Source organism: Salvelinus alpinus, chromosome 22 (genome assembly GCF_045679555.1).
Source record: "Salvelinus alpinus chromosome 22, SLU_Salpinus.1, whole genome shotgun sequence".
In the NCBI taxonomy this organism is placed as follows: domain Eukaryota; kingdom Metazoa; phylum Chordata; class Actinopteri; order Salmoniformes; family Salmonidae; genus Salvelinus; species Salvelinus alpinus.
The window spans coordinates 1267076-1291903 of NC_092107.1; the positions used below are offsets into that span (position 1 = coordinate 1267076).

Sequence of the window (24828 nt, forward strand, 5' to 3'; positions counted from 1 at the left end):
AGAAGGGGTGCAACTCTCGCTCTCTTGAAGACGGAAGGGACGTAGCCAGCGGTCAAGGATGAGTTGATGAGCGAGGTGAGGTAAGGGAGAAGGTCTCCGGAAATGGTCTGGAGAAGAGAGGAGGGGATAGGGTCAAGCGGGCAGGTTGTTGGGCGGCCGGCCGTCACAAGACGCGAGATTTCATCTGGAGAGAGAGGGGAGAAAGAGGTCAAAGCACAGGGTAGGGCAGTGTGAGCAGAACCAGCGGTGTCGTTTGACTTAGCAAACGAGGATCGGATGTCGTCGACCTTCTTTTCAAAATGGTTGACGAAGTCATCAGCAGAGAGGGAGGAGGGGGGAGGAGGGGGAGGAGGATTCAGGAGGGAGGAGAAGGTGGCAAAGAGCTTCCTAGGGTTAGAGGCAGATGCTTGGAATTTAGAGTGGTAGAAATTGGCTTTAGCAGCAGAGACAGAAGAGGAGAATGTAGAGAGGAGGGAGTGAAAGGATGCCAGGTCCGCAGGGAGGCGAGTTTTCCTCCATTTCCGCTCGGCTGCCCGGAGCCCTGTTCTGTGAGCTCGCAATGAGTCGTCGAGCCACGGAGCAGGAGGGGAGGACCGAGCCGGCCTGGAGGATAGGGGACATAGAGAGTCAAAGGATGCAGAAAGGGAGGAGAGGAGGGTTGAGGAGGCAGAATCAGGAGATAGGTTGGAGAAGGTTTGAGCAGAGGGAAGAGATGATAGGATGGAAGAGGAGAGAGTAGCGGGGGAGAGAGAGCGAAGGTTGGGACGGCGCGATACCATCCGAGTAGGGGCAGTGTGGGAAGTGTTGGATGAGAGCGAGAGGGAAAAGGATACAAGGTAGTGGTCGGAGACTTGGAGGGGAGTTGCAATGAGATTAGTGGAAGAACAGCATCTAGTAAAGATGAGGTCAAGCGTATTGCCTGCCTTGTGAGTAGGGGGGGAAGGTGAGAGGGTGAGGTCAAAAGAGGAGAGGAGTGGAAAGAAGGAGGCAGAGAGGAATGAGTCAAAGGTATATTGACCTCATTTCGTCAGTAGAGGATGCCTGGTTATTCTTTAAGAGTGCTTCCTCACCATCTTAAATAAGCATGCCCCATTCAAAAAATGTAGAACCAGGAACAGATATTGCCCTTGGTTCACTCCAGACCTGATTGCCCTTGACCAGCACAAAAACATCCTGTGGCGTACTGCACTAGTATCGAATAGCCCCCGCAATATGCAACTTTTCAGGGAAGTTAGGAACCAATATACACAGGCAGTTAGGAAAGCATAGGGTAGCTTTTTCAAACAGAAATTTGCATCCTGTAGCACAAACTCCAAAAAGTTCTGGGACACTGTAAAGTTAATGGAGAATAAGAACACCTCCTCCCAGCTGCCCACTGCACTGAGACTAGGAAACACTGTCACCACCGATAAATCCACGATAATTGAGAATTTCAATAAGCATTTTTCTACAGCTGGCCATGCTTTCCACCTGGCTACCACTACCCCGGTCAACAGCCCTACATGCCCCACAGCAACTTAACTAAGCCTCTCCCATTTCTCCTTCACCCAAATCCAGATAGCTGATGTTCTGAAAGAGCTGCAAAATCTGGACCTCTATAAATCAGTCGGGCTAGACAATCTGGACCCTCTCTTTCTAAAATTGTTGCAACCTCTTTTACTAGCCTGTTCAACCTCTCTTTCGTATCGTCTGAGATCCACAATGATTGGAAAGCTGCCACGGTCATCCCCCTCTTCAAAGGGGGAGACACTCTAGACCCAAACTGCTACAGACCTATATCCATCCTACTCTGCCTTTCTAAGGTCTTCGAAAGCCAAGTTAACAAACAGATCACCGACCATTTCGAATCCCACCGTACCTTCTCCGCTATGCAATCTGGATTCCGAGCTGGTCATGGGTGCACCTCAGCCACGCTCAAGGTCCTAAACGATATCATAACCTCCATCGAGAAGAAACAGTACTGTGCAGCTGTATTCATCGACCTGCCCAAGGCTTTTCGACTCTATCAATCACCACATTCTTATCAGCAGACTCAACAGCCTTGGCATCTCAAATGACTGCCTCGCCAGGTTCACCAACTACTTCTCAGACAGAGTTCAGTGTGTCAAATCGGAGGGCCTGTTGTCCGGACCTCTGGCAGTCTATGGGGGTGCCACAGGGTTCAATTCTCAGGCCGACTCTTTTCTCTGTATACATCAATGATGTCGCTCTTGCTGCTGGTAATTCTCTGATCCACCTCTACGCAGACGACACCATTCTGTATACTTCTGGCCCTTCTTTGGACACTGTGTTAACTAACCTCCAGACGAGCTTCAATGCCATACAACTCTCCTTCCGTGTCCTCCAACTACACTTAAATGCAAGTAAAACTAAATGCATGCTCTTCAAGCGATTGCTGCCCACACCTGCCCGCCCGTCCAGCATCACTACTCTGGACGGTTCTGACTTAGAATATATGGACAACTACAAATGCCTAGGTGTATGGCTAGACTATAAACTCTCCTTCCAGACTCACATTAAGCATCTCCAATCCAAAATTAAATCTAGAATCAGCTTCCTATTTCGCAACAAAGCATCCTTCACTCATGCTGCCAAACATACCGTCATAAAACTGACTATCCTACCGATCCTTGACTTCGGCGATGTAATTTACAAAATAGCCTCCAACACCCTACTCAGCAAATTGGAGGCAGTCTATCACAGTGCCATCCGTTTTGTCACCAAAGCCCCATATACTACCCACCACTGCGACCGGTATGCTCTCGTTGGCTGGCCCTCGCTTCATATTCGTCGCCAAACACACTGGCTCCAAGTCATCTACAAGTCTTTGCTAGGTAAAGCCCCGCTTTAACTCAGCTCACTGGTCACCATAGCAGCACCCACCCGTAGCACACGCTCCAGCAGGTATATTTCACTGGTCACCCCCAAAGCCAATTACTTCTTTGGCCGCCTTTCCTTCCAGTTCTCTGCTGCCAATGACTGGAACGAACTGCAAAAATCACTGAAGCTGAAGATTCATATCTCCCTCACTAACATTAAGGACCAGCTGTCAGAGCAGCTCACAGATCACTGCACCTGTACATAGCCCATCCAACTACCTCATCCCCATACTGTTATTTATTTTATTTATTTAGCTCCTTTGCACCCCAGTATCTCTACTTGCACACTCATTTTCTGCACATCTATCACTCCAGTGTTTCATTGCTGTATTGTAATTATTTTGCTACTATGGCTTATTTATTGCCTTACCTCCCTTATCCTACCTCATTTGCACACACTGTATATAGACTTTTTCTATTGTATTATTGACTGTATGTTTGTTTATTCCATGTGTAACTCTTTGTTGTTGTTTGTGTCGCACTGCTTTGCTTTATCTTGGCCAGGTCGCAGTTGTAAATGAGAACTTGTTATCAACTAGCCTACCTGGTTAAATAAAGGTGAAATAAAATAAAAAAATAGGATGCCACCTTTCCAACAAGTCCGTTCATCAAATTTCTGCCCTGCTAGAGCTGCCCCTGTCAACTGTAAGTGTTGTTATTGTGAAGTGGAGACGTCTAGGAGCAACAACGGCTCAGCCGCGAAGTTGTAGGCCACACAAGCTAACAGAATGGGACTGAAGAGTGCTGAAAAATCATCTGTCCTTGGTTGCAACACTCACTCCTGAGTTCCAAACTACCTCTGGAAGCAACGTCAGCACAAGAACTGTTCGTCGGGAGCTTCATGAAATGGATTTCCGTGGCCGAGCAGCCACATACAAACCTAAGCAGTGAAAATGTGTTCTCTGGAATGATGAATCACGCTTCACCATCTGGCAGTCGGACGGACAAATCTGGGTTTGGCAGGACAACGCTACCTGCTCCAATGCATAGTGCCAACTGTAACGTTTGGTGGAGGAGGAATAATGGTCTGGGGCTGTTTTTCATGGTTCGGCTAGGCCCCTTAGTTCCAGTGAAGGGAAATCTTAACGCTACAGCATACAATGACATTCTTGACGATTCTGTGCTTCCAACTTTGAGAAAACAGTTTGGGAAGGCCCTTTCCTGTTTCAGCATGACAATGGCCTCATGCACAAAGCGAGGTCCATACAGAAATGGTTGGTCGAGATCGGTGTGGAAGAACTTGACTGGCCTGCACAGAACCCTGACCTCAACCCCATCGAATGCCTTTGGGCTGAATTAGAACGCAGACTGTGAGCCATGCCTAATCGCCCAATATTAGTGCCTGACCTCAGTAATGCTCTTGTGGCTGAATGGAAGCAAGTCCCCGCAGCAATGTTCCAACATCTAGTGGAAAGCCTTCCCAGAAGAGTGGAGGTTGTTATAGCAGCAAAGGGGGGACCAACTCCATATTAATGCACATGATTTTGGAATGAGATGTTGGACGAGCAGATGTCCACATACCTTTGGTCATGTAGTGTATGTCACTGATCAGAAAATCAGGTGTTTGACTAAGTTGCTAACAGACAGTTGCTAAATGACTGTCAATAGGGTGAACTAACACCATGCAGATGTCAGATTATGAAGTCAGTAGGCAACAGGCAGTCATTACTGAACCCCTCGTCTTACTGACTCCTCCAGTCGACTAGTTCAGTGGATTGGGCAGGTTTCCAGAGGGCCACTGATTCTGATGGCAGGTGGGACATCCCACCGTTGCCCTCCAAAACGTCCAGTCGCATCCAGCTGTGTAAGTGGATAATGTGGCTGCCATTTGAGTCAATCTGGGCGAAAGCATCTGCTAAGCAAACCACATCACTTAACCATGGCCGATGGGGAGTGACTGCAGCGTGACTGTTGATGCGGAGAGGGCAGAGCAAACAGATGTTGATGAGTCTCACCCATTTACTTCCTCCAATTAGATTAAGTTGAGGCAATCTGATGACCTGGCATTCTTGAGTATTTATCAGATCAGTTGAATACGGTATTCCCACTTACCCAGCCAGCCCTACTCTCCTCTCCTCTGGCAGCATCTGTGTGTTTATTGATCGGCTGAGTCTCTCGTTCAGAAAGCTGGATCTGTACAGATTATCGATTTGTAATTCTCTCCCTCACAGAAAGCTGAATGGTCTTCTATCCACCACACTGATCAACAGTTATGTAGTCTTAGAGATGGGGATGCTTCTCAGCTGTTGTCGTGGTTTCTGAATTGTTCCACTTTCTCTCCGTGAGGCTGGTTAAATAAACTGTATGCAAGCTGCGAAGTTTCCAAGAACATTTGTTTGAAAAATATCAACATTTCCACCTGCAACTAGCTACAATTTACCTTTTTGGAAACTCTGAACAGTACTCAGATTTAAAAAAAATCTTGGTCGGCCAATCGATTGGTCTACATTTTTAAATGTGTATTTTTCCATATATAGACACACCCTATGTGTTTGAATAAAATCAACTATATATGCACTGAGCTTGTCTGATGCATTATGATCATGGTTTAATGAAATAAGACACAAACGACTCAAGAAGGAGCCAGAGATCAACATAACCAGAAGAATAAAAAACTTCACCTGTCTCGACCATCCTCCTCCCGCTCCTACAGGCTTTAGCAGATTCTGCAGTTACTGTATATTGAATGCATAAACAGACATTACAGTAACCAAACAAACATTGTAGATTAGAAATTATAGGAATTAACGGTAAATGTACTATTGGTGATATACACTTCATGGCCCAAAGTATGTGGACATCTGCTCGTCGAACATTTCATTCCAAAATCATGGGTATTAATATGGAGTTGGTCCCTCCTTTGCAGCTATAATAGCCTCCACTCTTCTGGGAAGCCTTTCCACTAGATGTTGGAATATTGCTGCGGGTTCTTGCTTCCATTCAGTCACAAGAGCATTACTGAGGTCGGGCACTGATGTTGGGCAGTTAGGCCTGGCTTGCAGTCGGCGCTCCAATTCATCCCCAAAGGCGTTCAATGGGATTGAGGTCAGGGCTCTGTGCAGGCCAGTCAAGTTCTTCCACACCGAACTCGACAAACCATTTCTGAATGGACCTCACTTTGTGCACAGGGCCATTGTCATGTTGAAACAGGAAAGGGCCTTCCCCAAATTGTTGCCACAAAGTTGGAAGCACAGAATCGTCTAGAATGTCATTGTATGCTGCAGTGTTAAGATTTCCCTTCACTGGAACTAAGGGACCAAGCCCGAACCATGAAAAACAGCCCCAGACAATTATTCCTCCTCCACCAAACTGTACAGTTGGTTCTATGCATTCGGGCAGGTAGCGTTCTCCTGGCATCTGCCAAACCCATATTTGTCGGACTGCCAGATGGTGAAGCGTGATTCATCACTCCAGAGAACATGTTTCCACTGCTCCAGATTCCAATGGCAGCGAGCTTTACACCACTTAGGCTTGTGCGCGGCTGCTCGGCCATGGAAATCCATTTCATGAAGCTCCCAACGAACAGTTCTTCTGCTGACTTTGCTACCAGAGGCAGTTTGGAACTTGGTAGTGAGTGTTGCAAACGAGGACAGACGATTTTTACACGCTACACGCTTCAGCACTCGGCTGTCCCGTTCTGTGAGCTTGTGTGACCTACCACTTCGCAGCTGAGCCATTGTTGTTCCTAGACGTTTCCACTTCACAATAACAGCACTTACAGTTTACTGGGGCAGCTCTAGCAGGGCAGAAATTTGAGTTTGAGTTTATTACATTTTTACAGGGACAGTGCACATTAATCAACGTTTCAGTAAAAGTGACGGTTTAACCAGCCGGCTAATTTTCAACCGCAGTCCCTGGGAAAAAGGTGACGAACTGACTTGTTGGAAAGGTGGCATCCTAAGACGGTGCCACGTTGAAAGTCATAGAGCTCTTCAGTAAGGGCCATTCTACTGCCAATGTTTGTCTATGGAGATTGCATGGCTGTTTGCTTGATTTTATATATCTGTCAGCAACGGGTGTGACTGAAATAGCCGAATCCACTAATTTGAAGGGGTGTCCACATACGTTTGGCCATGTAGTGTATGTAATGGGGAATTGATAGACACTAACAATCAAATGCAAACAATTCACACAATGAAGTTATGAAACAATGAATGTGCACAAATTGGTGGGAAAGAGCGCATTCTGGAGAGAGATGTGCATCTTAGTGACACTCCCCTTCTTCTTGAACTGTGCCATCCCAGTAGCCTCCGCAATGGATTAGTTCACTGAGATGGGTACAAATCAGACAGGTGTCTTCTGTGCCATAAAAATATATATTTGCTGATGCTCGACTAAAAAAAATATTGGTCGACCAACAGCCTATCGACCAAACAATCGTCCAGTCGAATAAGTGGGGTCAGCCCTAGTTCTGTGCATGCTAGGGACTGTGCCATGTCTGTTGATAGACTCGGTTCTGTTCTGCATTAAAACTGTCCCATGTCTCCATTCACGAGGTGCTGTGCTATGAGCCGGTGACTGGTTCACAGTCTCTCTTAATGGTGTTCTGTGATTGCTCCATGAGGCATGCTAATGTGCACTCCATGCTTTCCTAAACAACAACATTGCTTCTTCATTTTCTTATCATGGAAATGATTCGCACAGCCATAGCCAGGCAATGTGGACAATGCAGTGAGGACCCTCAGATCCAGGGCACAGAGAGAACAATGTCATATTCATACCAGCAAACACCACTCCTCCTCCTCATTATCACAACACTGGCATGAATGAAGCACTCTGTCCTCACACTCATCAAAGGGCCCGCCACCAGTCCATTACTGCTATTTGACTGTTTACTACACTTAAGTTCAACAGCCAACATTGTTGTTTCAGCACTGTCTTCAGCATTCTTCATTCATTGACAACTCAGCGTTCTCTATAGTGAAAATGCATTTGACGAAAAGGTGGGAGGTCTGATTCGTATTCCATCCACAAATAACTCTAAAGTCAATAGGATGTCAACAATTCCCCTCTCCCTGCCCTTTGACCTTGGCCTAACACATGTTTATTTAGCAAAAGGCTATTTTACACAGACAGCAAAGTTGTATTGTGTTCCCCTGCTGAGGGCTTGAAGGGAGGACTATGTGTTTGTCCCAAATAGCACCATATTCTCTATATAGCGCACTATTTGAAAAGTAGTCCAATATAAAGGGAATAGGGTGACTTTTGGGATGCACCCTAGTAGTCTTGAAAGGTTGAAAAGCTATACAAGGTCAGTGATGGAGAGACATTCTGCAGGCACCACCAGACATAGCCAAAGGCCATCTCTTCTGACCTCTCACCTCTCTTTAGCTGCATGCCTTCACCCAGTTTGACTTGAAGACAAATACAACAGTAGAACCTCACTGCGACCCTTAATCACACTTCAGCTAAATCCTCTGCTTCCCTTCACATTTCAGCAGACTTGCTTATCCAGGTGCAATTAGGGTTAAGTGCCTTGCTCAAGAGTACATCAACGGATTTTTCACCTAGTCAGCTTGGTGATTCAAACCAGCAACCTTTCAGTTACTGGCCCAACACTTAACCACTAGGCTACCGACAACCCTGTACAGGGGACAAGTCAGCAAGAGCTCACTGAAGAAAGTGTGTGGACACGCACAGAATTTGAGTCTGAAGCAGACAGAACTACCCACACAGCTGGAAATGTGCTGTCTTCCATCAGACACTAATGACTAACAAAACTGCAGTAGCTGATTTTCTTATGGCTGTCAACAGTGTCTACCGGATCTTCTCTATTTCTCAAGTTGTACTGAGAAGAGCTGCCATGTCTCAGCCTTCCCTTCCCTAAGAGTAACGTTGTTTGCTGCCACCATATCAAGTAATATCCTGCATTATCTAGCATTATCTAGCAATTAGGGTGAGGCTTATTAAGCAGAATCTCATGTAAATTTAATGAGCTATAAATTCAATTTCTTTAAATAGAAGAGTATATTATTGTTACAAATGATGTAGTGGGCCCAGAGTACAGGCAATGAAATATTTCACTAGCTGGCAATGGGCCATTAGCTGCGGTGTTAAATTTGCCTTGAAACAGGATAAGTGCATTTCACTGCAGGCTGTGAGAGCTGTGCAATTTTCCAACCACAGTGGCCCACAGGATATCAATGGGGCTGTACTTATTACTTATCATTCAAATCGTCTATGAGCATACAGAACAAGTTAAGTGGACAGGATCAGTACACTGGCCCCAACAGTCAACAACACTGTTAAACCGCTGTATTCAAGATACGTGAAGAACACAGGACCATATATTATATTTAAACTGGCCCAGTAGATGCCAGTTCAGTTACCAAGGCCTGTGAAGTATGAGGGTGACGACGCAGCACACAGACAGAATACAGTGCAACAGCCTTACATCACTCTATTTCAAAGCCAAACCCTTCAACAGCACTCGGACAGCCATCTTCAATCACCATCCATGTCACACATAGCAAACTGTATGGCAAACATAAGCCCCATAAAAAGTGTATGTTTCCTTTGTTTCTCAGAGAAACACACCAAAAGCAGTACAGGCCTGCCTAAGGCTCCATGACAGCTTCTATTGATCCATTTCACCATCATTCAGCGCTGATGAATGAGCTGGAGCTGACAATAAAGAAGCATTATGCAACCCTCTGAAATACCATGATCAGATCACAACAGATATGTACTATAATAGAGGAACCCCCTGTAGAGATAGAGGAACCCCCTGGAGAGATAGACGAACCCCCTGGAGAAATAGAGGAACCCCCTGGAGAGATAGATGAACCCCCTGGAGAGATATAGAAACCCCCCTGGAGAGGTAGAGGGACCCCCTGGAGAGAGAGATAGAGGAACCCCCTGGAGAGATAGAGGAACCCCCTGGAGAGATAGATAAACCCCCTGGAGAGATAGAGATAGAGGAACCCCCTGGAGAGATAGAGATAGAGGAACCCCCTGGAGAGATAGATAGATAAACCCCCTGGAGAGATAGAGGAACCCCCTGGAGAGACAGAGGCCCCCACTGGAGAGATAGAGAAAGAGGAACACCCTGGAGAGATAGATAAACCCCCTGTAGAGATAGATGAACCCCCTGGAGAGATAGAGAAAGAGGAACACCCTGGAGAGATAGATAAACCCCCTGGAGAGATAGAGGAACGCCCTGGAGAGATAGATAAACCCCCTGGAGAGATAGAGGAACCCCCTGGAGAGGTAGAGGGACCCCCTGGAGAGATAGAGATAGAGGAACCCCCTGGAGAGGTAGAGGGACCCCGTGGAGAGATAGAGATAGAGGAACCCCCTGGAGAGATAGAGATAGAGGAACCCCCTGGAGAGATAGATAAACCCCCTGGAGAGATAGAGGAACCCCCTGGAGAGACAGAGGCCCCCACTGGAGAGATAGAGGAACCCCCTGGAGAGATAGAGGAACCCCCTGTAGAGATAGATGAACCTCCTGGAGAGATAGATAAACCCCCTGTAGAGATAGATGAACCCCCTGGAGAGATAGAGGATCACCCTGGAGAGATAGATAAACCCCCTGTAGAGATAGATGAACCCCCTGGAGAGATAGAGAAAGAGGAACACCCTGGAGAGATAGATAAACCCCCTGGAGAGATAGATGAACCCCCTGGAGAGATAGAGAAAGAGGAACACCCTGGAGAGATAGATAAACCCCCTGGAGAGATAGAGGGACCCTCTGGAGAGATATAGGAACCCCCTGGAGAGATAGAGGAACCCCTTGGAGAGATAGAGGGACCCCCTGGAGAGATAGAGATAGAGGAACCCCCATGGCGAGATAGAGGCACCCCCTGGAGAGATAGAATAATCCCCTGGAGAGATAGAGGACCCCTGGAGAGAAAGAGGAACTCCTGGAGAGACACAAAGAGAAATTCAGAATGTTATAGGGTTCAAACAAACCCTTTTTTTACATGCAGCATCTTATCTCAGCGGTTTATCAGAGAGGAGGATGAGCCAATCCATCTCTCACCTTGAGTAATGTGTCTGTAACAGATGGATTATTCCAAACAATATTTACAAGATCCTTCAACAGTCATTTTAAATCTGTATTTTTGTATCGGTACTTGTCTTTCCTTTGAGGTATAAACCAACCAGGCTTGAGGTCAAATAAACGCCTGCCAAGCCTAGACCAGCTAAGCAAGATCTAGTCCGACTTTGCCCTTCTCTTTGGTGCTCTACTCTCACTATAAAAACATATCTAAATGAAGTGGCGACCCGTCATTTTGAGCCCCGCATTTTTTAGGAGGGAGCTTGCCTGTTTTGCATGTTATTTTGGCATTAATATGTGTCACATATCAGTTTGTAAACAATGTAATATATATATATATATATATATATATAACTAGCTAGCCATTTCACATCCGTTACATATATATATATATATATATAATTGAGAATATAGCCACATACAAACATGGTCTCTTTTTCGTTTTCTTGAGTAAGGCAGCTCCAAAATGCAGGTGTTTCAGCCTAGCTCAGTGCTTTCTGTGGTGGTGGTGCGAGCCAACAGAAAATATGGAGCGTTGCGCTGTGATTGGATCAGTGTTCTGTCACTCATGGGTATACTACGTCTAAGGGTAGAGCTAGAAAATTCTAGCCCCTTGGGTGCTGCCATAGAGTTACATTAGAAGTGCCCATCCAAGAAGGCTCCAGGTCATTGGCTACAGATAAAATTACGTCAAATCACGTTATATGTACAGTAGCTTTGATTGGACTGATCATGTCAACATCATACTTTTAAATTCGTAACTAGTAGGTAGTCATCATCATGAATCAAGTCGACAATCTACTAGCAAATCCTTTTTAATCCTTGTCATATGAAGAGAAATAATGAAAATAAATTATAGATAAAATGTAGCGGTGCTCATCGGCCATTAGACATAAACATTACACATCAAGTTGGAAATCGCAAATTCAACAATGAGTGGTTTGGAATGTATCAGTCGCTAACTGCAAGCATTGCAAAGCAATCATTAGCCTGCTATTCAGTGGAGTGGCTATGTGGTCCCAAGTCTAAGCGTCTCTTTTCCAAGTTTAAAATGATAAACATTCAACATTGGCCATGCTGTCAATGAAGCATGATTTGTGCCGCGCTCAAAACAACTGTTAACTCAACTGTTAACTCGGAACTTTACCTCCCTTATCCTACCTCATTTGCACATGCTGTATATATACTTTTCTACTGTATTATTGATTGTATGTTTGTTTATTCCATGTGTAACTCTGTGTTGTTGTATGTGTCGAACTGCTTTGCTTTATCTTGGCCAGGTAGCAGCTGCAAATGAGAACTTGTTCTCAACTAGCCTACCTGGTTAAATAAAGGTGAAATAAAAAATAAATACAAATAATCTGCGAAAACATGACTTCAGTGAGTTCAAGACAACTGGGAAATCGGGAATAAACGAGCTACGACTGGGAAAATACGTTTTGAACTTTCATCCAACTCAAATTATAAACCCGTCGTCTTTCTAGAGCTATGACCTGAAGATCAATGACATCATCATGATTCAACCTTGTTTTTTTCCCGAGTTCCCAGTTGCTTTGAACGCATCATAAATCCAGAGAACGCCAGACTTTGCTCACGAAGGACTGCCGCGCCACCTTCATGTTCAAGTAAGCTCAGCACAACATGGTGATCCCAAAAATGTCCTGTATGCTGCTGCATAAATTATGTAAAATTCCAGGGAGATATGTATACTGTAGCTAAGAAAGTAATACTAAGTGTATGTTGTGTAGTTAGCTGTTAGTAGCCCATGAGCCTCACCCTAATAATTTGGTCTATTTTCCCTACTGTTCTGACTTGGTGGTGCACATGTAGCCTATAACGTGTTTTTGAGAAATGTAATCATTGAATAATGTAGGAGCTTTCATTGTTTGTTCATACTCCCCCTTTATTTATCCTACGGTTCTGACTTGGTGTACAGGGAGAACACTGTAAGAACGGCTCATGTCCTGAATTCTGTCGCTGTACATTTCAAAAGTGCTGAACATATAGTTATATTGACTATGTACATCCTAGCTCGCTCATTAATGTCTTAATCGAAATTACAGATGGCCTCTTATCCGCTTGTCATCCCTTGATGCCATAGTTTGTACATCTCAATTGTCAGTAGAAACCACATTCATTTCAGCAAGTCAGCCATATCAGCTATGTTTTTTTAAAGGCAGTAAATGAGGCTGAATTAACTGTTTTGATGCCAGACAAGGCTCCACTGATAGCCAGGTGTAGCAGTGGTATAGTGCAATTAATGTATTGTTTAGTGTTGTGTTGTGTAGTGAGGTGGCTTTGCTGGCATGCATCCCACTTTTTTATGTTTTTGCCCCACAAAAATTTGCATGCTAAAATCGCCACTGTCTAAATGTTATCCTACCAAGCCTGGTTAACTGTTGTCCTAACAATATGTGGGTTTTGTTACAACTGTAAAGCTTTGCTAGGCCAGCATATAATCTTCAAATCTTGCACCACTTGGGATATTGTATTGGAAGCTATTGTGTATTTTGGATGCATTTAGGCATTTAACACAGAGAGAGAGGTTAATTAAATTAATGGTGACAGAGAGCGAAAGTCTAAAATACAGTGAATGGTGTTCAACCACTACTCAATGCAGACAGACTACACTCCTTTCAACAGTCGTCAAGTGAAAGCCTGTAGTTTACTATGTTACCTATACATGTACAGTGCCTTCAGAAAGTATTCACACCCCTTGACTTTTTGTTATAGCCTGAATTTAAAATGGTTTAAATGTAGTTATTTTGTCACTGGCCTACACACAATACACCATCATGTCAAAGTGAAATTATGTTTTTTCAAAAATTTTACAAATTAATGAAAAATGAAAAGCTGAAATGTCTTCAGTCAATAAGGATTCAACCCCTTTGTTATGAGAAGTCTAAATAAGTTCAGGAGTGAAAATTTGCTTAACAAGTCACATAATAAGTTCCGAGCACTCCCATGGAAAGATACAGGTGTCCTTCCTAAGTCAGTTGCCGGAGAGGAAGGAAACCGCTCAGGGATTTCACCATGAGGCCAATGGTGACAAACAGTTACAGAGTGTAATAGCTGTGATAGGAGAAAACTGAGGATGGATCAACAACGTTATAGTTACTAACCTAAATGACAGAGTGAAAAGAAGGAAGCCTGTACAGAATGCAAATATTCAAAAACATGCATCCTGTTTGCAAGCCACTAAAGTATTACTTCAAAAAAAAATTGCAAAACAATTAACTTTTTGTCCCGAATACAAAGTGTTAGGTTTGGGGCAAATCCATGCTTGTAAGCGTTAAGGACTGGGGAGTTTTTCAGGATGAAAAAGAAATGGAATAGAGCTAAGCACAGGCAAAATCCTAGAGGAAAACTTGGTTCAGTCTGCTTTCTACCAGACACTGGGAGACGAATTCACCTTTCAGCAGGACAATAACCTAAAACAAAAGGCCAATTCTACACTGGAGCTGCTTACCAAGAAGACAGTGTATGTTCCTGAGTGGCCAAGTTACAGTGTTGACTTAAATCTACTTGAAAATGTATGGCAAGACCTGAAAATGGCTCTCTAGCAATGATCAACAACCAATTTGCCAGAGCTTGAACATTTTTGAAAATAATAATGTGGAAATATTGCACAATCCAGGTGTGGAAAGCTCCTAGGGACTTACTCAGAAAGACTCACTGCTGTAATCGCTGCCACAGGTGCTTCTACAAAGTATTGACAGAGGGGTGTGAATACTTATGTAAATTAGATATTTCTGTATTTCATTTTCACTAAATTTGGCAAATATTTCTGAAAACATGTTTTTGCTTTGTCATTATGGGATATTGTTTGTAGAAAATGTGGAACAAGTGGGAATACTTTCTGAAGGCACTGTGTTTCTTTAGCCATGTTGCTTTAGTTTGGATAGGCTTCTGAGCAACAAAATGTGGAATCCTGATTAGACCACCCCCAAACATCCATCCATCCAACAAACACACACACACACACGCATGCACGCGCACACACAAACACACACGTAAAAATACACACAGAGACCTGTTGATTTTGAGTTGCGAAAATGAAAGGCTACATCTGAGCAACATAAGAGACCTGTAAAGAATGTTATGGTCATCATTACATTTTAGGCTACTGTCCACACTACAACAGTAGGGTAAATTAAAAGATTATGAACATATTTTTGGCTACAGTGTCTGAGGTTTACTATATGAAATTATACGGGCAGACTGACTGCTGCTGGGTAGAGATTGGTACATTGGTTCTGGACATCATTTACCGTGTAGATTAGTACGTGCACCGTATCAGCGCACCTCAGTCTATATAGCCTACAAATAGCAGGAACAATCGGGCAGGATTTAAATTCCTTGTAATCCAGTAATTCAAGAGATTTCTGGGTCCGTCAGTATCCCATTCGCGGTAAATAATACGTAGACAAGCTCTAACTGTCAATATGTATAATAGGATAATAGTAAGGAGGTACAGTATGTTGTCGGTAGGAGCCTATGCGCCGAAACCTGTTCACCTCAGCCGTGGAGGGGACACACTGACGTGAGTGTAGCCTACTGTCGCTGCATTGCGTGTTTTCCGGACATCCATTTAGAGTAGTCGAATAGGCATTCGAGTTATTGAACATAAATATGAGCAACTGTGAGCATTTGCAATACATTTACACTGACCACTCTGTTCATGTTACACCGAGGAAACTCTTCCACTGGCAATTATGTGGCACATAGAAGTTACAGTGGTAGAATAACGTTACACTGTAGCCTATGTTATTTTCTTTGAATGAAAATTGTAGGCTATTTGTTGATTATCTCATTTACTAATTTTCACCACTTTTGAAGTGCAACATAACATGCTACTTTCTGATTATAAAAAGGACGGACAGGCTATCCAAAGGTCCCCCAAAAACAATGGCATATATGTTGTTTTGTATATAGGGACACGGGTTACAGAAAAGGTTGCACATTGAAGTAAGATCAAAAGAAGCAAAGTGCCGATGCTGAGATTTAGGAGAAGCTCACGCGCATCCCGCACCAACCATCTCAAGTTGTAGATAGCCTATGTTCTTTCACTCCATGAGGTCATACCATTTTTGATGCGCCTAATCACGAGTAAGTAATCCTACCTTTTAGAAGAAACGCCGCTGAAATCACGAAAACAGAGAGAGAAATAGTGAGAGATCCGTTTCCCGTGATCGCCATGTTGGACACCTGCTCGAGACTGGCGGCGCTAAATCACCTAGAGACGGCCATGGGATGCGAGCGGAGGGAGGGCGCAAATAGGGAATCTTCTATCAAATGAGACTCCGTGATTTTTAGAGTCACTTACCTTATGTTTTGCATAATTCCACCCATAGTTCAGTATTTGTGATTTGAGACAAATGTCAAATTTAGGAAAAAATAAATATTATAACATGTTTATAAACTGTGTAGGCTATGTGCATTAATTATCAATGTTGATAATTATCCCCAGTCCAATTAACACTTAATCGGCTATAAAAATAAGTATTACGTTGTTATTTTCTGTTTTTTGATTAGGCCTAATACTGTGTCAAGGTGCTTTTTATGCTAAACCCCTTATTCAAATTAGTTTATTACTGTTTCCCTATAATACGAGCAATAATGTGTCAATAACAGCGTTTAATGGAGCGTGTTTCGTTAGTCAGAATGTCTATCACGATCATAGATCACGATTCAGAAAACATCATGTACTTACAGTTTGTTTTGTCAAGTACCTACGCAGTTTGACATTTAACCATTGTCACTCACAGAGCGCCCCCTACGTTATTCCCTGAGCTGAGCAGTTTGTCACGAATTACGACGTATAGGCAGTATCCCTATAGGCTACATTATATGTGATTCGGTGTTAAACTTTGTCAATGCGTGTGTGTGTGTGAGTGTGTGTGTCTGTCTGTGTGTTTTTTTTTTTTTTTTTTTACATGTGTGTGTGTGTGTGTCAGTCACCCCACACAGCACAGGTCCTACAGGCTCAGGGACTAATAGCATCAACAGGAACCTTGTTCAGTACAAAATATGTCATTTATGTGTTTTGAGCACGGAGCACATGTGTATCTAGAAGGTTCATCTCAAGCAATGGATTTACTTATAGCTAGGCAAGGAACAATACAGTTCACCAGATTGTTCTACACACAGTGCCTTTCCATCTCTCTCTCTCTCTCTCTCTCTCTCTCGCTCTCTCTCTCTCCAATAACTACACAACCTATCAGTCGTATCTTCAACAAATAGACTTACTCTCCAGAGTCTAACCTGGCTGAAATAGTGTTACAAGGAAGTGTGCATGAAGGAGTCTGCATGATAATGTTGAATCTCACTTATCTTTTTATGGTGTCAAAAAGAAGCCAGGACAGCTAATTGCACAATCTATTCTCTGAGAGTATGTGTCAATCCTCATTTCAGGGGATGAGCAGATAGCATTTTAGAACTTCACTCTAATGTCTGAGCCGTTTCTATCGCTACAGATTGAATTCCCTCCCATCAAATTCATTTATGATGTCATTACCCCTGGCAGCTTGACAGCCCTGCCTGTCACTCAGATATGTACACAAGGTATTTTCCTGACGCTACTTTGTTTGCTAGGAGAATAAGATGATGGGCAGCTGTCAAGAACTGTATAGCACACATTTATTCTGTAATAACCCTGCATTTACATTATTGGATTTATTAGAATATTTCTTGTAGAGCTGTTTTGAAACCGTTTTGTGAGCTTGGTGTATTTGGACATAAACAAGGGGCTTTGTTATATGACTTAGCACAAACCATAGTGTTTCATGTATGTCAGAGTCTGTTGCCTACTTCTGATGAGAATCCAACATGATTTTAAATGGTCTTTCACATATAACATTGCAGAGTCTTAGAGAAAATATTTCACAACAAAAGGAAAGTTTTGGACAGAACTATTTAGTTGTTATTGCACTACCAAAACTCACACACACTTCCAAACTTCTGTTGTACCTGCTTCTCTCTTTTGCAGCTTTGCAGGCTCCCTCCACTGGTGTGTGTCTTTTCTGCGCTCATGAGGATAGATGAGGTTCCTGGGTCTCTCTGAGGAGCCGACCGACCGTCTTTCCCCCAGCAAGATGAATAATGGATGGGACTGGATCAGATGGCTGGCTCTCTTCATGTGGGTCCTCTGTAGTAATGACCAGCCTCAGTCCACTGTGTGTGTGTGTGTGTGTGTGTGTGTGTGTGTGTGTGTGTGTGTGTGTGTGTGTGTGTGTGTGTGTGTGTGTGTGTGTGTGTGTGCGTGTGTGCGTGTGCGTGTGCGTGTGTGCGTGTGCGTGTGTGCGTGCGTGGGTGGGTGGGTGGTAGAAGGTGACCACAGTGTCAGTGTGTTCTCTGGAGAGATAAGGACCTGCAATGAAGACAAAAATAATTGGTTGAGATTTTGTTTTTCGATTCATAAATTCCTTGTGTCTATGGCTAAACATTATTGTACATTTTTTACTTATCAGATCATCTCTATCAATGTTATCTATGCAGCACAGTAAGTGCCATGTTAATTTGGATAGGAGCAAAAATAATTGGTTGAAAACATTCTAGTAGAAAATGAATCTCACACACCCCTCCAATCAACTTCTGATTAGAAATGCAATGCATTTTAAATTAACAAATTTTTGTTGTTTTTGTTGAAATCAATCAAATTAACATAATTATTTGAGGTGGTAATCTTTTTATCTAGACAAACAGTTTTACCATGAAAACAAGTTACTTCTGTTGTGAAAGAAAAAAATAATTGAATAAGACCTTTAAGATAACCCTTATTGGCTTATTGAAATGAAATGTGCATTTTCTCATGCTTAAGCCAAGTAAGTAGGATGGAGGTGCATATGATAGTGTGTGTGTGTGTGTGTGTGTGTGTGTGTGTGTGTGTGTGTGTGTGTGTGTGTGTGTGTGTGTGTGTGTGTGTGTGTGTGTGTGTGTGTGTGTGTGTGTGTGTGTGTGTGTGTGTGTGTGTGTGTGTGTGTGTGTGTGTGTGTGAGAGAGAGAGAGAGACCTGTAGCATCTCATCTCTTGACTAATAGATTCATGAAATATAATTTAATAAAACATTTAATAAAGAATTAAATAAATTACAGTTGACCAACTGCAGTACAACAACATTCAGCTGTATTTAATTACCTTCCTTAGGTTACCCTTCTGCTTGACAGTTGTCAATCATGTTAGATTAGCTCAAAGACTGAACGGATATAAATAATCTCCCACAATTCCCACCACTGTTTCCCCCAAAAGTAGCTGATTTTTCCTGAAAACGGCATTATTTTATTATATAAAAGTCTGATTGATAAAAAGGTCAACCAACTCCTGGGCATTTATTAATTGGTTCAATTTGCATAAGAAAATTAGCTCTATGTACAGTATAATGAAGCGTCATAAGCTATAGTTACTTTAGGGTTCTGTCATATTCACTGCCACATTTGCACATACTAATTGGTGAAATCATTTTATAAATTTAGGACAGGAAAGGTAATCACTTCAGACTTTCCCATGATCTAGTTTTAAGACCAGTTGCAGAAATTCCGTAAGAGATTTGTTACAGATTTGTAACAGAACTTTGAGTTGTAATGACTTATTAATTCATAAACAGTAAAAACACTTTAAATCTAATTGATAGGTCTACCTTTATTTGTAACTTCTGTTTACTTTCATCATCCTCCATCCCTGTGGTGATTTTAGCATGTAAATCTTTGTGGGGCAAATAAAATAAATAAAGTGGGATGCATGCCAGCAAAGCCACAACACAACACTAAACAATACACGAATTGCACTATAACGGTGACAAACGGTGCCCACATAAAGCTATCCCAACAGTAGTCCCAACATCTTACCACTGCTACACCTGGCTATCAGCGGAGCCTTGTCTGGCAGCGAAACAGTTCATTCAGCCTCATTTACTGCCTTGAGAAAAAACATAGCTGATGGCTGACGTTGTTATTTTCTGTTTTTTCTTTAGGCCTAATACCGTATCAAGGTGATTTTTATGCTAAATCCCTTACTCAAATTAGTTTATTACTAGTTTCCCAATAATACGAGCAATAATGTGTCAAAAACAGCATTTAATGGAGCATGTTTCATTAGTTGTCAGTTCTTACAGTGTTCTCCCTGTACACCAAGTCAGAACCGTAGGATAAATAAAGGGGGCATGTAAGCAGACAATGAAAGCTCTTACAATATTCAATGTTTACATTTCTCTAAAACAGGTTATAGGCACCACCAAGTCAGAACAGTGGACGGAATTAAGAGGGGGAAATAGACCAAATTATTAGGGTGAGGCTCATGGGCTACTAACAGCTAACACAACATACACTAACTATTACTTTCTTAGCTACAGTATACATATCTCCCTGGCATATTACATAATTTATGCAGCAGCATACAGGACATTTTTGGACTCACCTTGTGCTGTGCTTACTTGAACAGGAAGGTGGCGCGGTGGTCCTTCGTGGGCAAAGTCTGTCATTCTCTGGATTTATGGTGCGTTCAAAGAAACTGGGAACTCAGAAAAAAACAAGGTCGAATCATGATGTCATTGATCTTCAGGTCGTAGCTCTAGAAAGAGGCCGGATTTACAATTTTGAGTTGGATGAAAGTTCAAAACGTATTTTCCCAGTAGCTCGTTTATTTCCGATTCCCCAGTTGTTTTGAACTCACTGAAGTCAAGTTTTCGCAGTTCCGAGTTAACAGTTGTTTTGAGCGCGGCACAAATCATGCTTCATTGATGGCATGGCCAATGTTGAATGTTTGTCATTTTAAACTTGGAAAAGAGACCCTTAATCTTAGACTTGGGACCACACAGCCACTCCATTGAATAGCAGGCTAATGATTGTTTTGCAATGCTTGCAGTTAGCAACTGATTCCTTCCAAACCACTCATTGTTGAATTTGCGATTTCCAACTTGTGTAATGTTTGTCAAATGGCCGATGAGCACCGATACGTTTTACCTGTAATTTATTTTCCTAATTTCTCTTCATGTGACAAGGATTGAAAAGGATTTGCCAGTAGATTGTTGATTTGATTCGATTCATGATGACTGCTAGCTAAGATTTTGAAAGTATGATGTTGACATGATCAGTCCAATCAAAGCTACTGTACATATAACGTGATTCGGCATAATTTTATCTGCGGCCAATGACCTTGAGCCTTCTTGGATGGGCACTTCTAATGTAACTCTATGGCAGCACCCAAGGGGCTAGAATTTTCTAGCTCTACCCTTAGACGTAGTATACCCATGAGTGACAGAACACTGATCCAATCACAGAGCAACACTCTGTATTTTTTGCTGGCTTGCCCCACCACCACAGAAAGCACTGAGCTAGGCTGAAACACCTGCATTTTGGAGCTGCCTTACTCAATAAAAAAATAAAAAAGAGACCATGTTTGTATGCAGTTTTATTAAATCAGTGATCAATATATTGCGTTTGAAAAAAATGTAATTTGAAAAATTAGAAGTTTGTGCTGGGAGCCACACTGGCACTCCACCGCATAGTCTGCCACACTGAGCGTGTCCTGCCTAAGCTGGAGTAACTTCCGGGTAGCCTCTCTCCCGGACACCGGAGTCTCGAAAACCTTCCTCACCTCCGCCACGAATACCACGAATACCTCTAGATTGAGGCAGGGAGGGAGGGCTGGCAGGGAGGGAGGGCTGGGAGGTTACCGTCGTGGTAGGCTGCCTAGTAGGCAACCCACGGAATTGCTCCCGCAATGCGTCCAAGGCTAAGTCGTGACACTTGGCCATGGCCTGGAACCCTTCCATCAGACCGCGAAGCAACTCCTCGTGCCTACCAATGGTGGCTCCTTGGGAGGAGTTGGCATTGCGGAGCTGGTCCAAGTCTGCTGGGTCAGTCAGGGCCAGTTCGTACTATCAGGTATCAAGGTAAGACCCAAGTGCAGACTGTGTGAAGTAACAATGTTATTGTAACAACAGGGTCAGGCATACGACAGGTTAAGGCAGGCAGGGGTCGATAATGCAGAGGTGGAGCAATGGTAAAGGACAGCAGGCAGGCTCAGGGTCAGGGACAGGCAGAGTTCAGTAATCCAGAGGTGGAGCGAAGGTACAGGACGGCAGGCAGGCTCAGGGACAGGCAGAGTGGTCAGTTGGGCGGGAACAGGGTCAGGACAGACAAGGGTCAAAAACCAGGAGGACGAGAAAAAGAAAGGCTGGGAAAAGACAGGCGCTGACGGGACAAACGCTGGTAAGCTTGACAAACAAGACAAACTGGCACAGACAGACAGAAAACACAGGTATTAATACCCAGAGGATAAGTGGGGAAGATGGGTGACACCTGGAGGGGGTGGAGACAAACACAAGGACAGGTGAAACAGAACAGGGCATGACAATATTAGGTTGTTTTTTGATGAAAACCACACCTCGGCCTGGTCTGCTTGGTCAATTTCGCAAGAGGTCCTGGAAGTCTTGCGATGTTGCGCCTCTGTGCTACAGATGTGTTTCTCAGACCAGGATACATCCCAAAAATCTGTCTTCTCACGAAAAAGTCTGAACGGTTTGAGCTACATGAGACTCACCTGAAGTTCCTGATACTTTATCCTAAAACTTTCCTATATCTCTTAGATGCATTTCAGACACCTCAATCCATACCTCCTTTTGATTTATTTTTGGACTATCTGTTTTGCCATGTATGAATGTGTTAGTCAATGTGTTTCTGTGGGATAATACAGGGGTCGGCAACCTAAGGCATGTGTGCCAGCCTTGGCTTGGCACACTGTATTTGCCGTGGCACGCCAAGGCTTGGCAAGCTACCCCCCCCAAAAAACATGAAGTGTACCGCATTATTTTGAAACGAGACATGAGAAAAACTTCAAGGATGAGGCAGACAAGGTTGAAGGAATCAAGAGGGCCGTGTCCAGGTATGAAAAGCAAAGCAGTGTGTTTAGAAATCTACATGCAGTCAAAAATCAAGCTACAGAGGGGAGCTACAAAGTTGCACAGTGCATTGCTAAACATGGAAAACCACTTACTAATGGGGAATATATCAAGTAGGCTACCCTCAGTAGTTCGCAGGCTTTATTTGATGGATGGCCTAACAAAGACAATCATCTCAAAGATAAAAGACATGCCTGTGTCTGCCAGAACTGTTGAAAGGCACATTAACGAGATGGTTGAAAATGTACAGGAGCAGCAAACTAGCGTTAAAAGATTCACCTGTGTTAAGTGTGGCTCTTGATGAGTGTGGATGTGAATGACTTTCCACGTCTGGCAGTTGTTGGAAGATACTGTGACTCAGAGCAGGTACGTGAGGAGCTGCTTTGTCTATAACCCATGCATGGTATTACTGAAGGAGAAGATGTAGCAAAAACCTTCACAGATCGTTTTGAGGAGAGGTGTCGATATTAAAAACCTATTCGCTATCACAACTGACGGTGCCCCCGCTATGGTGGGGAAACATAAAGGATTCACAAAGCTGATTGAAGATAAGATTGGCCACCCCGTGGTTAGTTAAGTGATAATGCCTGAGAAGACGGTGTTTGGAGGATATATTGGCACGTGTGTTGTTAGGCCCGAATCTGAACCTGTATTCCAAGATCAAGCCCGTGGTGCTAATAGACTGTTTAGCGAGCTATGGAATATTCAACAGACACAATTAGTTGTAATGCACATATGAAAATCATAACTGACAAGCAGATCGTTAGAAATGGTAGGATAAATTGGCACTCCACGCAAAAAAAGGTTACAGACCCCTGGGCTAATAGAAGTAAGGCCAAGCAAATTCAATATTCCATCAAATCATTTCTAAATATTTTTTTGTGATACCTACATGGGTTATAAAATAGCTAAATGATCCATGCTATGACCGTCTTAAAACAATTCTATGTGTTAGCTTAGTAGAGGCTTAGACTCTTAGTCTTCATCTGATTATAGACCCATACTTTAATAAATCGTAACAATAAAATAATAAGAAAGCTTATAAACAATAGAATGGCAAAAGTCTTACCAGACTTGATACATTTCAATCAAACAGGGTTTATTAAAATAGACACTTACAAACAAATACAAGAACCAGTAGCGGTGTGTGGGTAAAATCACTAGACAAGCCAGAAAAAGACAAGCCAGAAAAAGAACATATTACAACCTACATGTTGTGATCATTGTGTTGTTTGCTCTATAACCTGTTAGTTCGTATGCCTTAACACCGTGATATATAGGCCCAAGGCCAAGACAATAAGAAGACACAGTGGCAAAATAAATTCAACCACACCTTTGTTTTATCACAAAACTGGAGAGCAACCTCTGTCTGGTGATGTCCACAAAACATATTGCATGTAACAAATAGTTACATGACCTACAGCGTGGTCAAGCAAGTTAATGTTTTTGACATTTTGGGACTACTAAACAACTATTTATTTAGAACCATGGAGAGTTATCACAAGTCACAAAGAAAACAGGAGCTGCCTCCACTATTCCAGCACCATTTCAACTTCAACATTTCAACATCATCAAATCACCTCTGCTTAGTCTAAAACAGTGACAATTAAAAGATACCAAAAACGATTTAGTTCAATCAAAGTAAGCTAAATATGATGTGGCTGTCCATGGTTCTGATTTCTGTGTATGTGTCTTTTCTGTGTGTGCGCGTGCAAGTAGAAAAAACATGTTGACTCACCCTACTTGTAGAGAAACTCCGATGCCATCCTCCTCTCATGTTGACGAAACGGTCTATCACTCTGTCATACAGTACACACTTTTATTTTTTGTTGTCCTAGGCTACCTGGCTAAAATGCTTGCTTGCTATCCTAACTTTCTTTCATTGGAAACATTAGCCTTCTACATCTAGCTACATATTGAATGTCCATCCTCTCAGGTCATGTGCACAATGTATGAATTTATGGTTGGATCAAAATCGCTGTTATAATTATTGGCCAGTATGGAGAATTAAGTAAAACCACAAGTCCAAATCCCTATCTCCATCCATGGAT

At 43.0% G+C, this 24828-nt stretch overlaps 1 protein-coding gene across 4 annotated transcripts in view; it reads right to left on the reverse strand.

The window, feature by feature from the left end:
• The window catches only part of LOC139548743 (cell adhesion molecule 1-like), a 177387-nt gene extending 161254 nt beyond the window's left edge, over positions 1–16133 (reverse strand). For 3 of the 4 annotated variants that reach the window (XM_071358526.1, XM_071358525.1, XM_071358523.1), the window contains exon 1: positions 16005–16133. In XM_071358526.1, the coding sequence (XP_071214627.1) occupies positions 16005–16080 (76 nt within the window). In that variant the 5' untranslated portion in view covers positions 16081–16133. The remainder of the gene's footprint in view (positions 1–16004) is intronic. The other variant, XM_071358524.1, reaches the window with a different exon arrangement.
• Positions 16134–24828: the final 8695 nt, after the last annotated feature.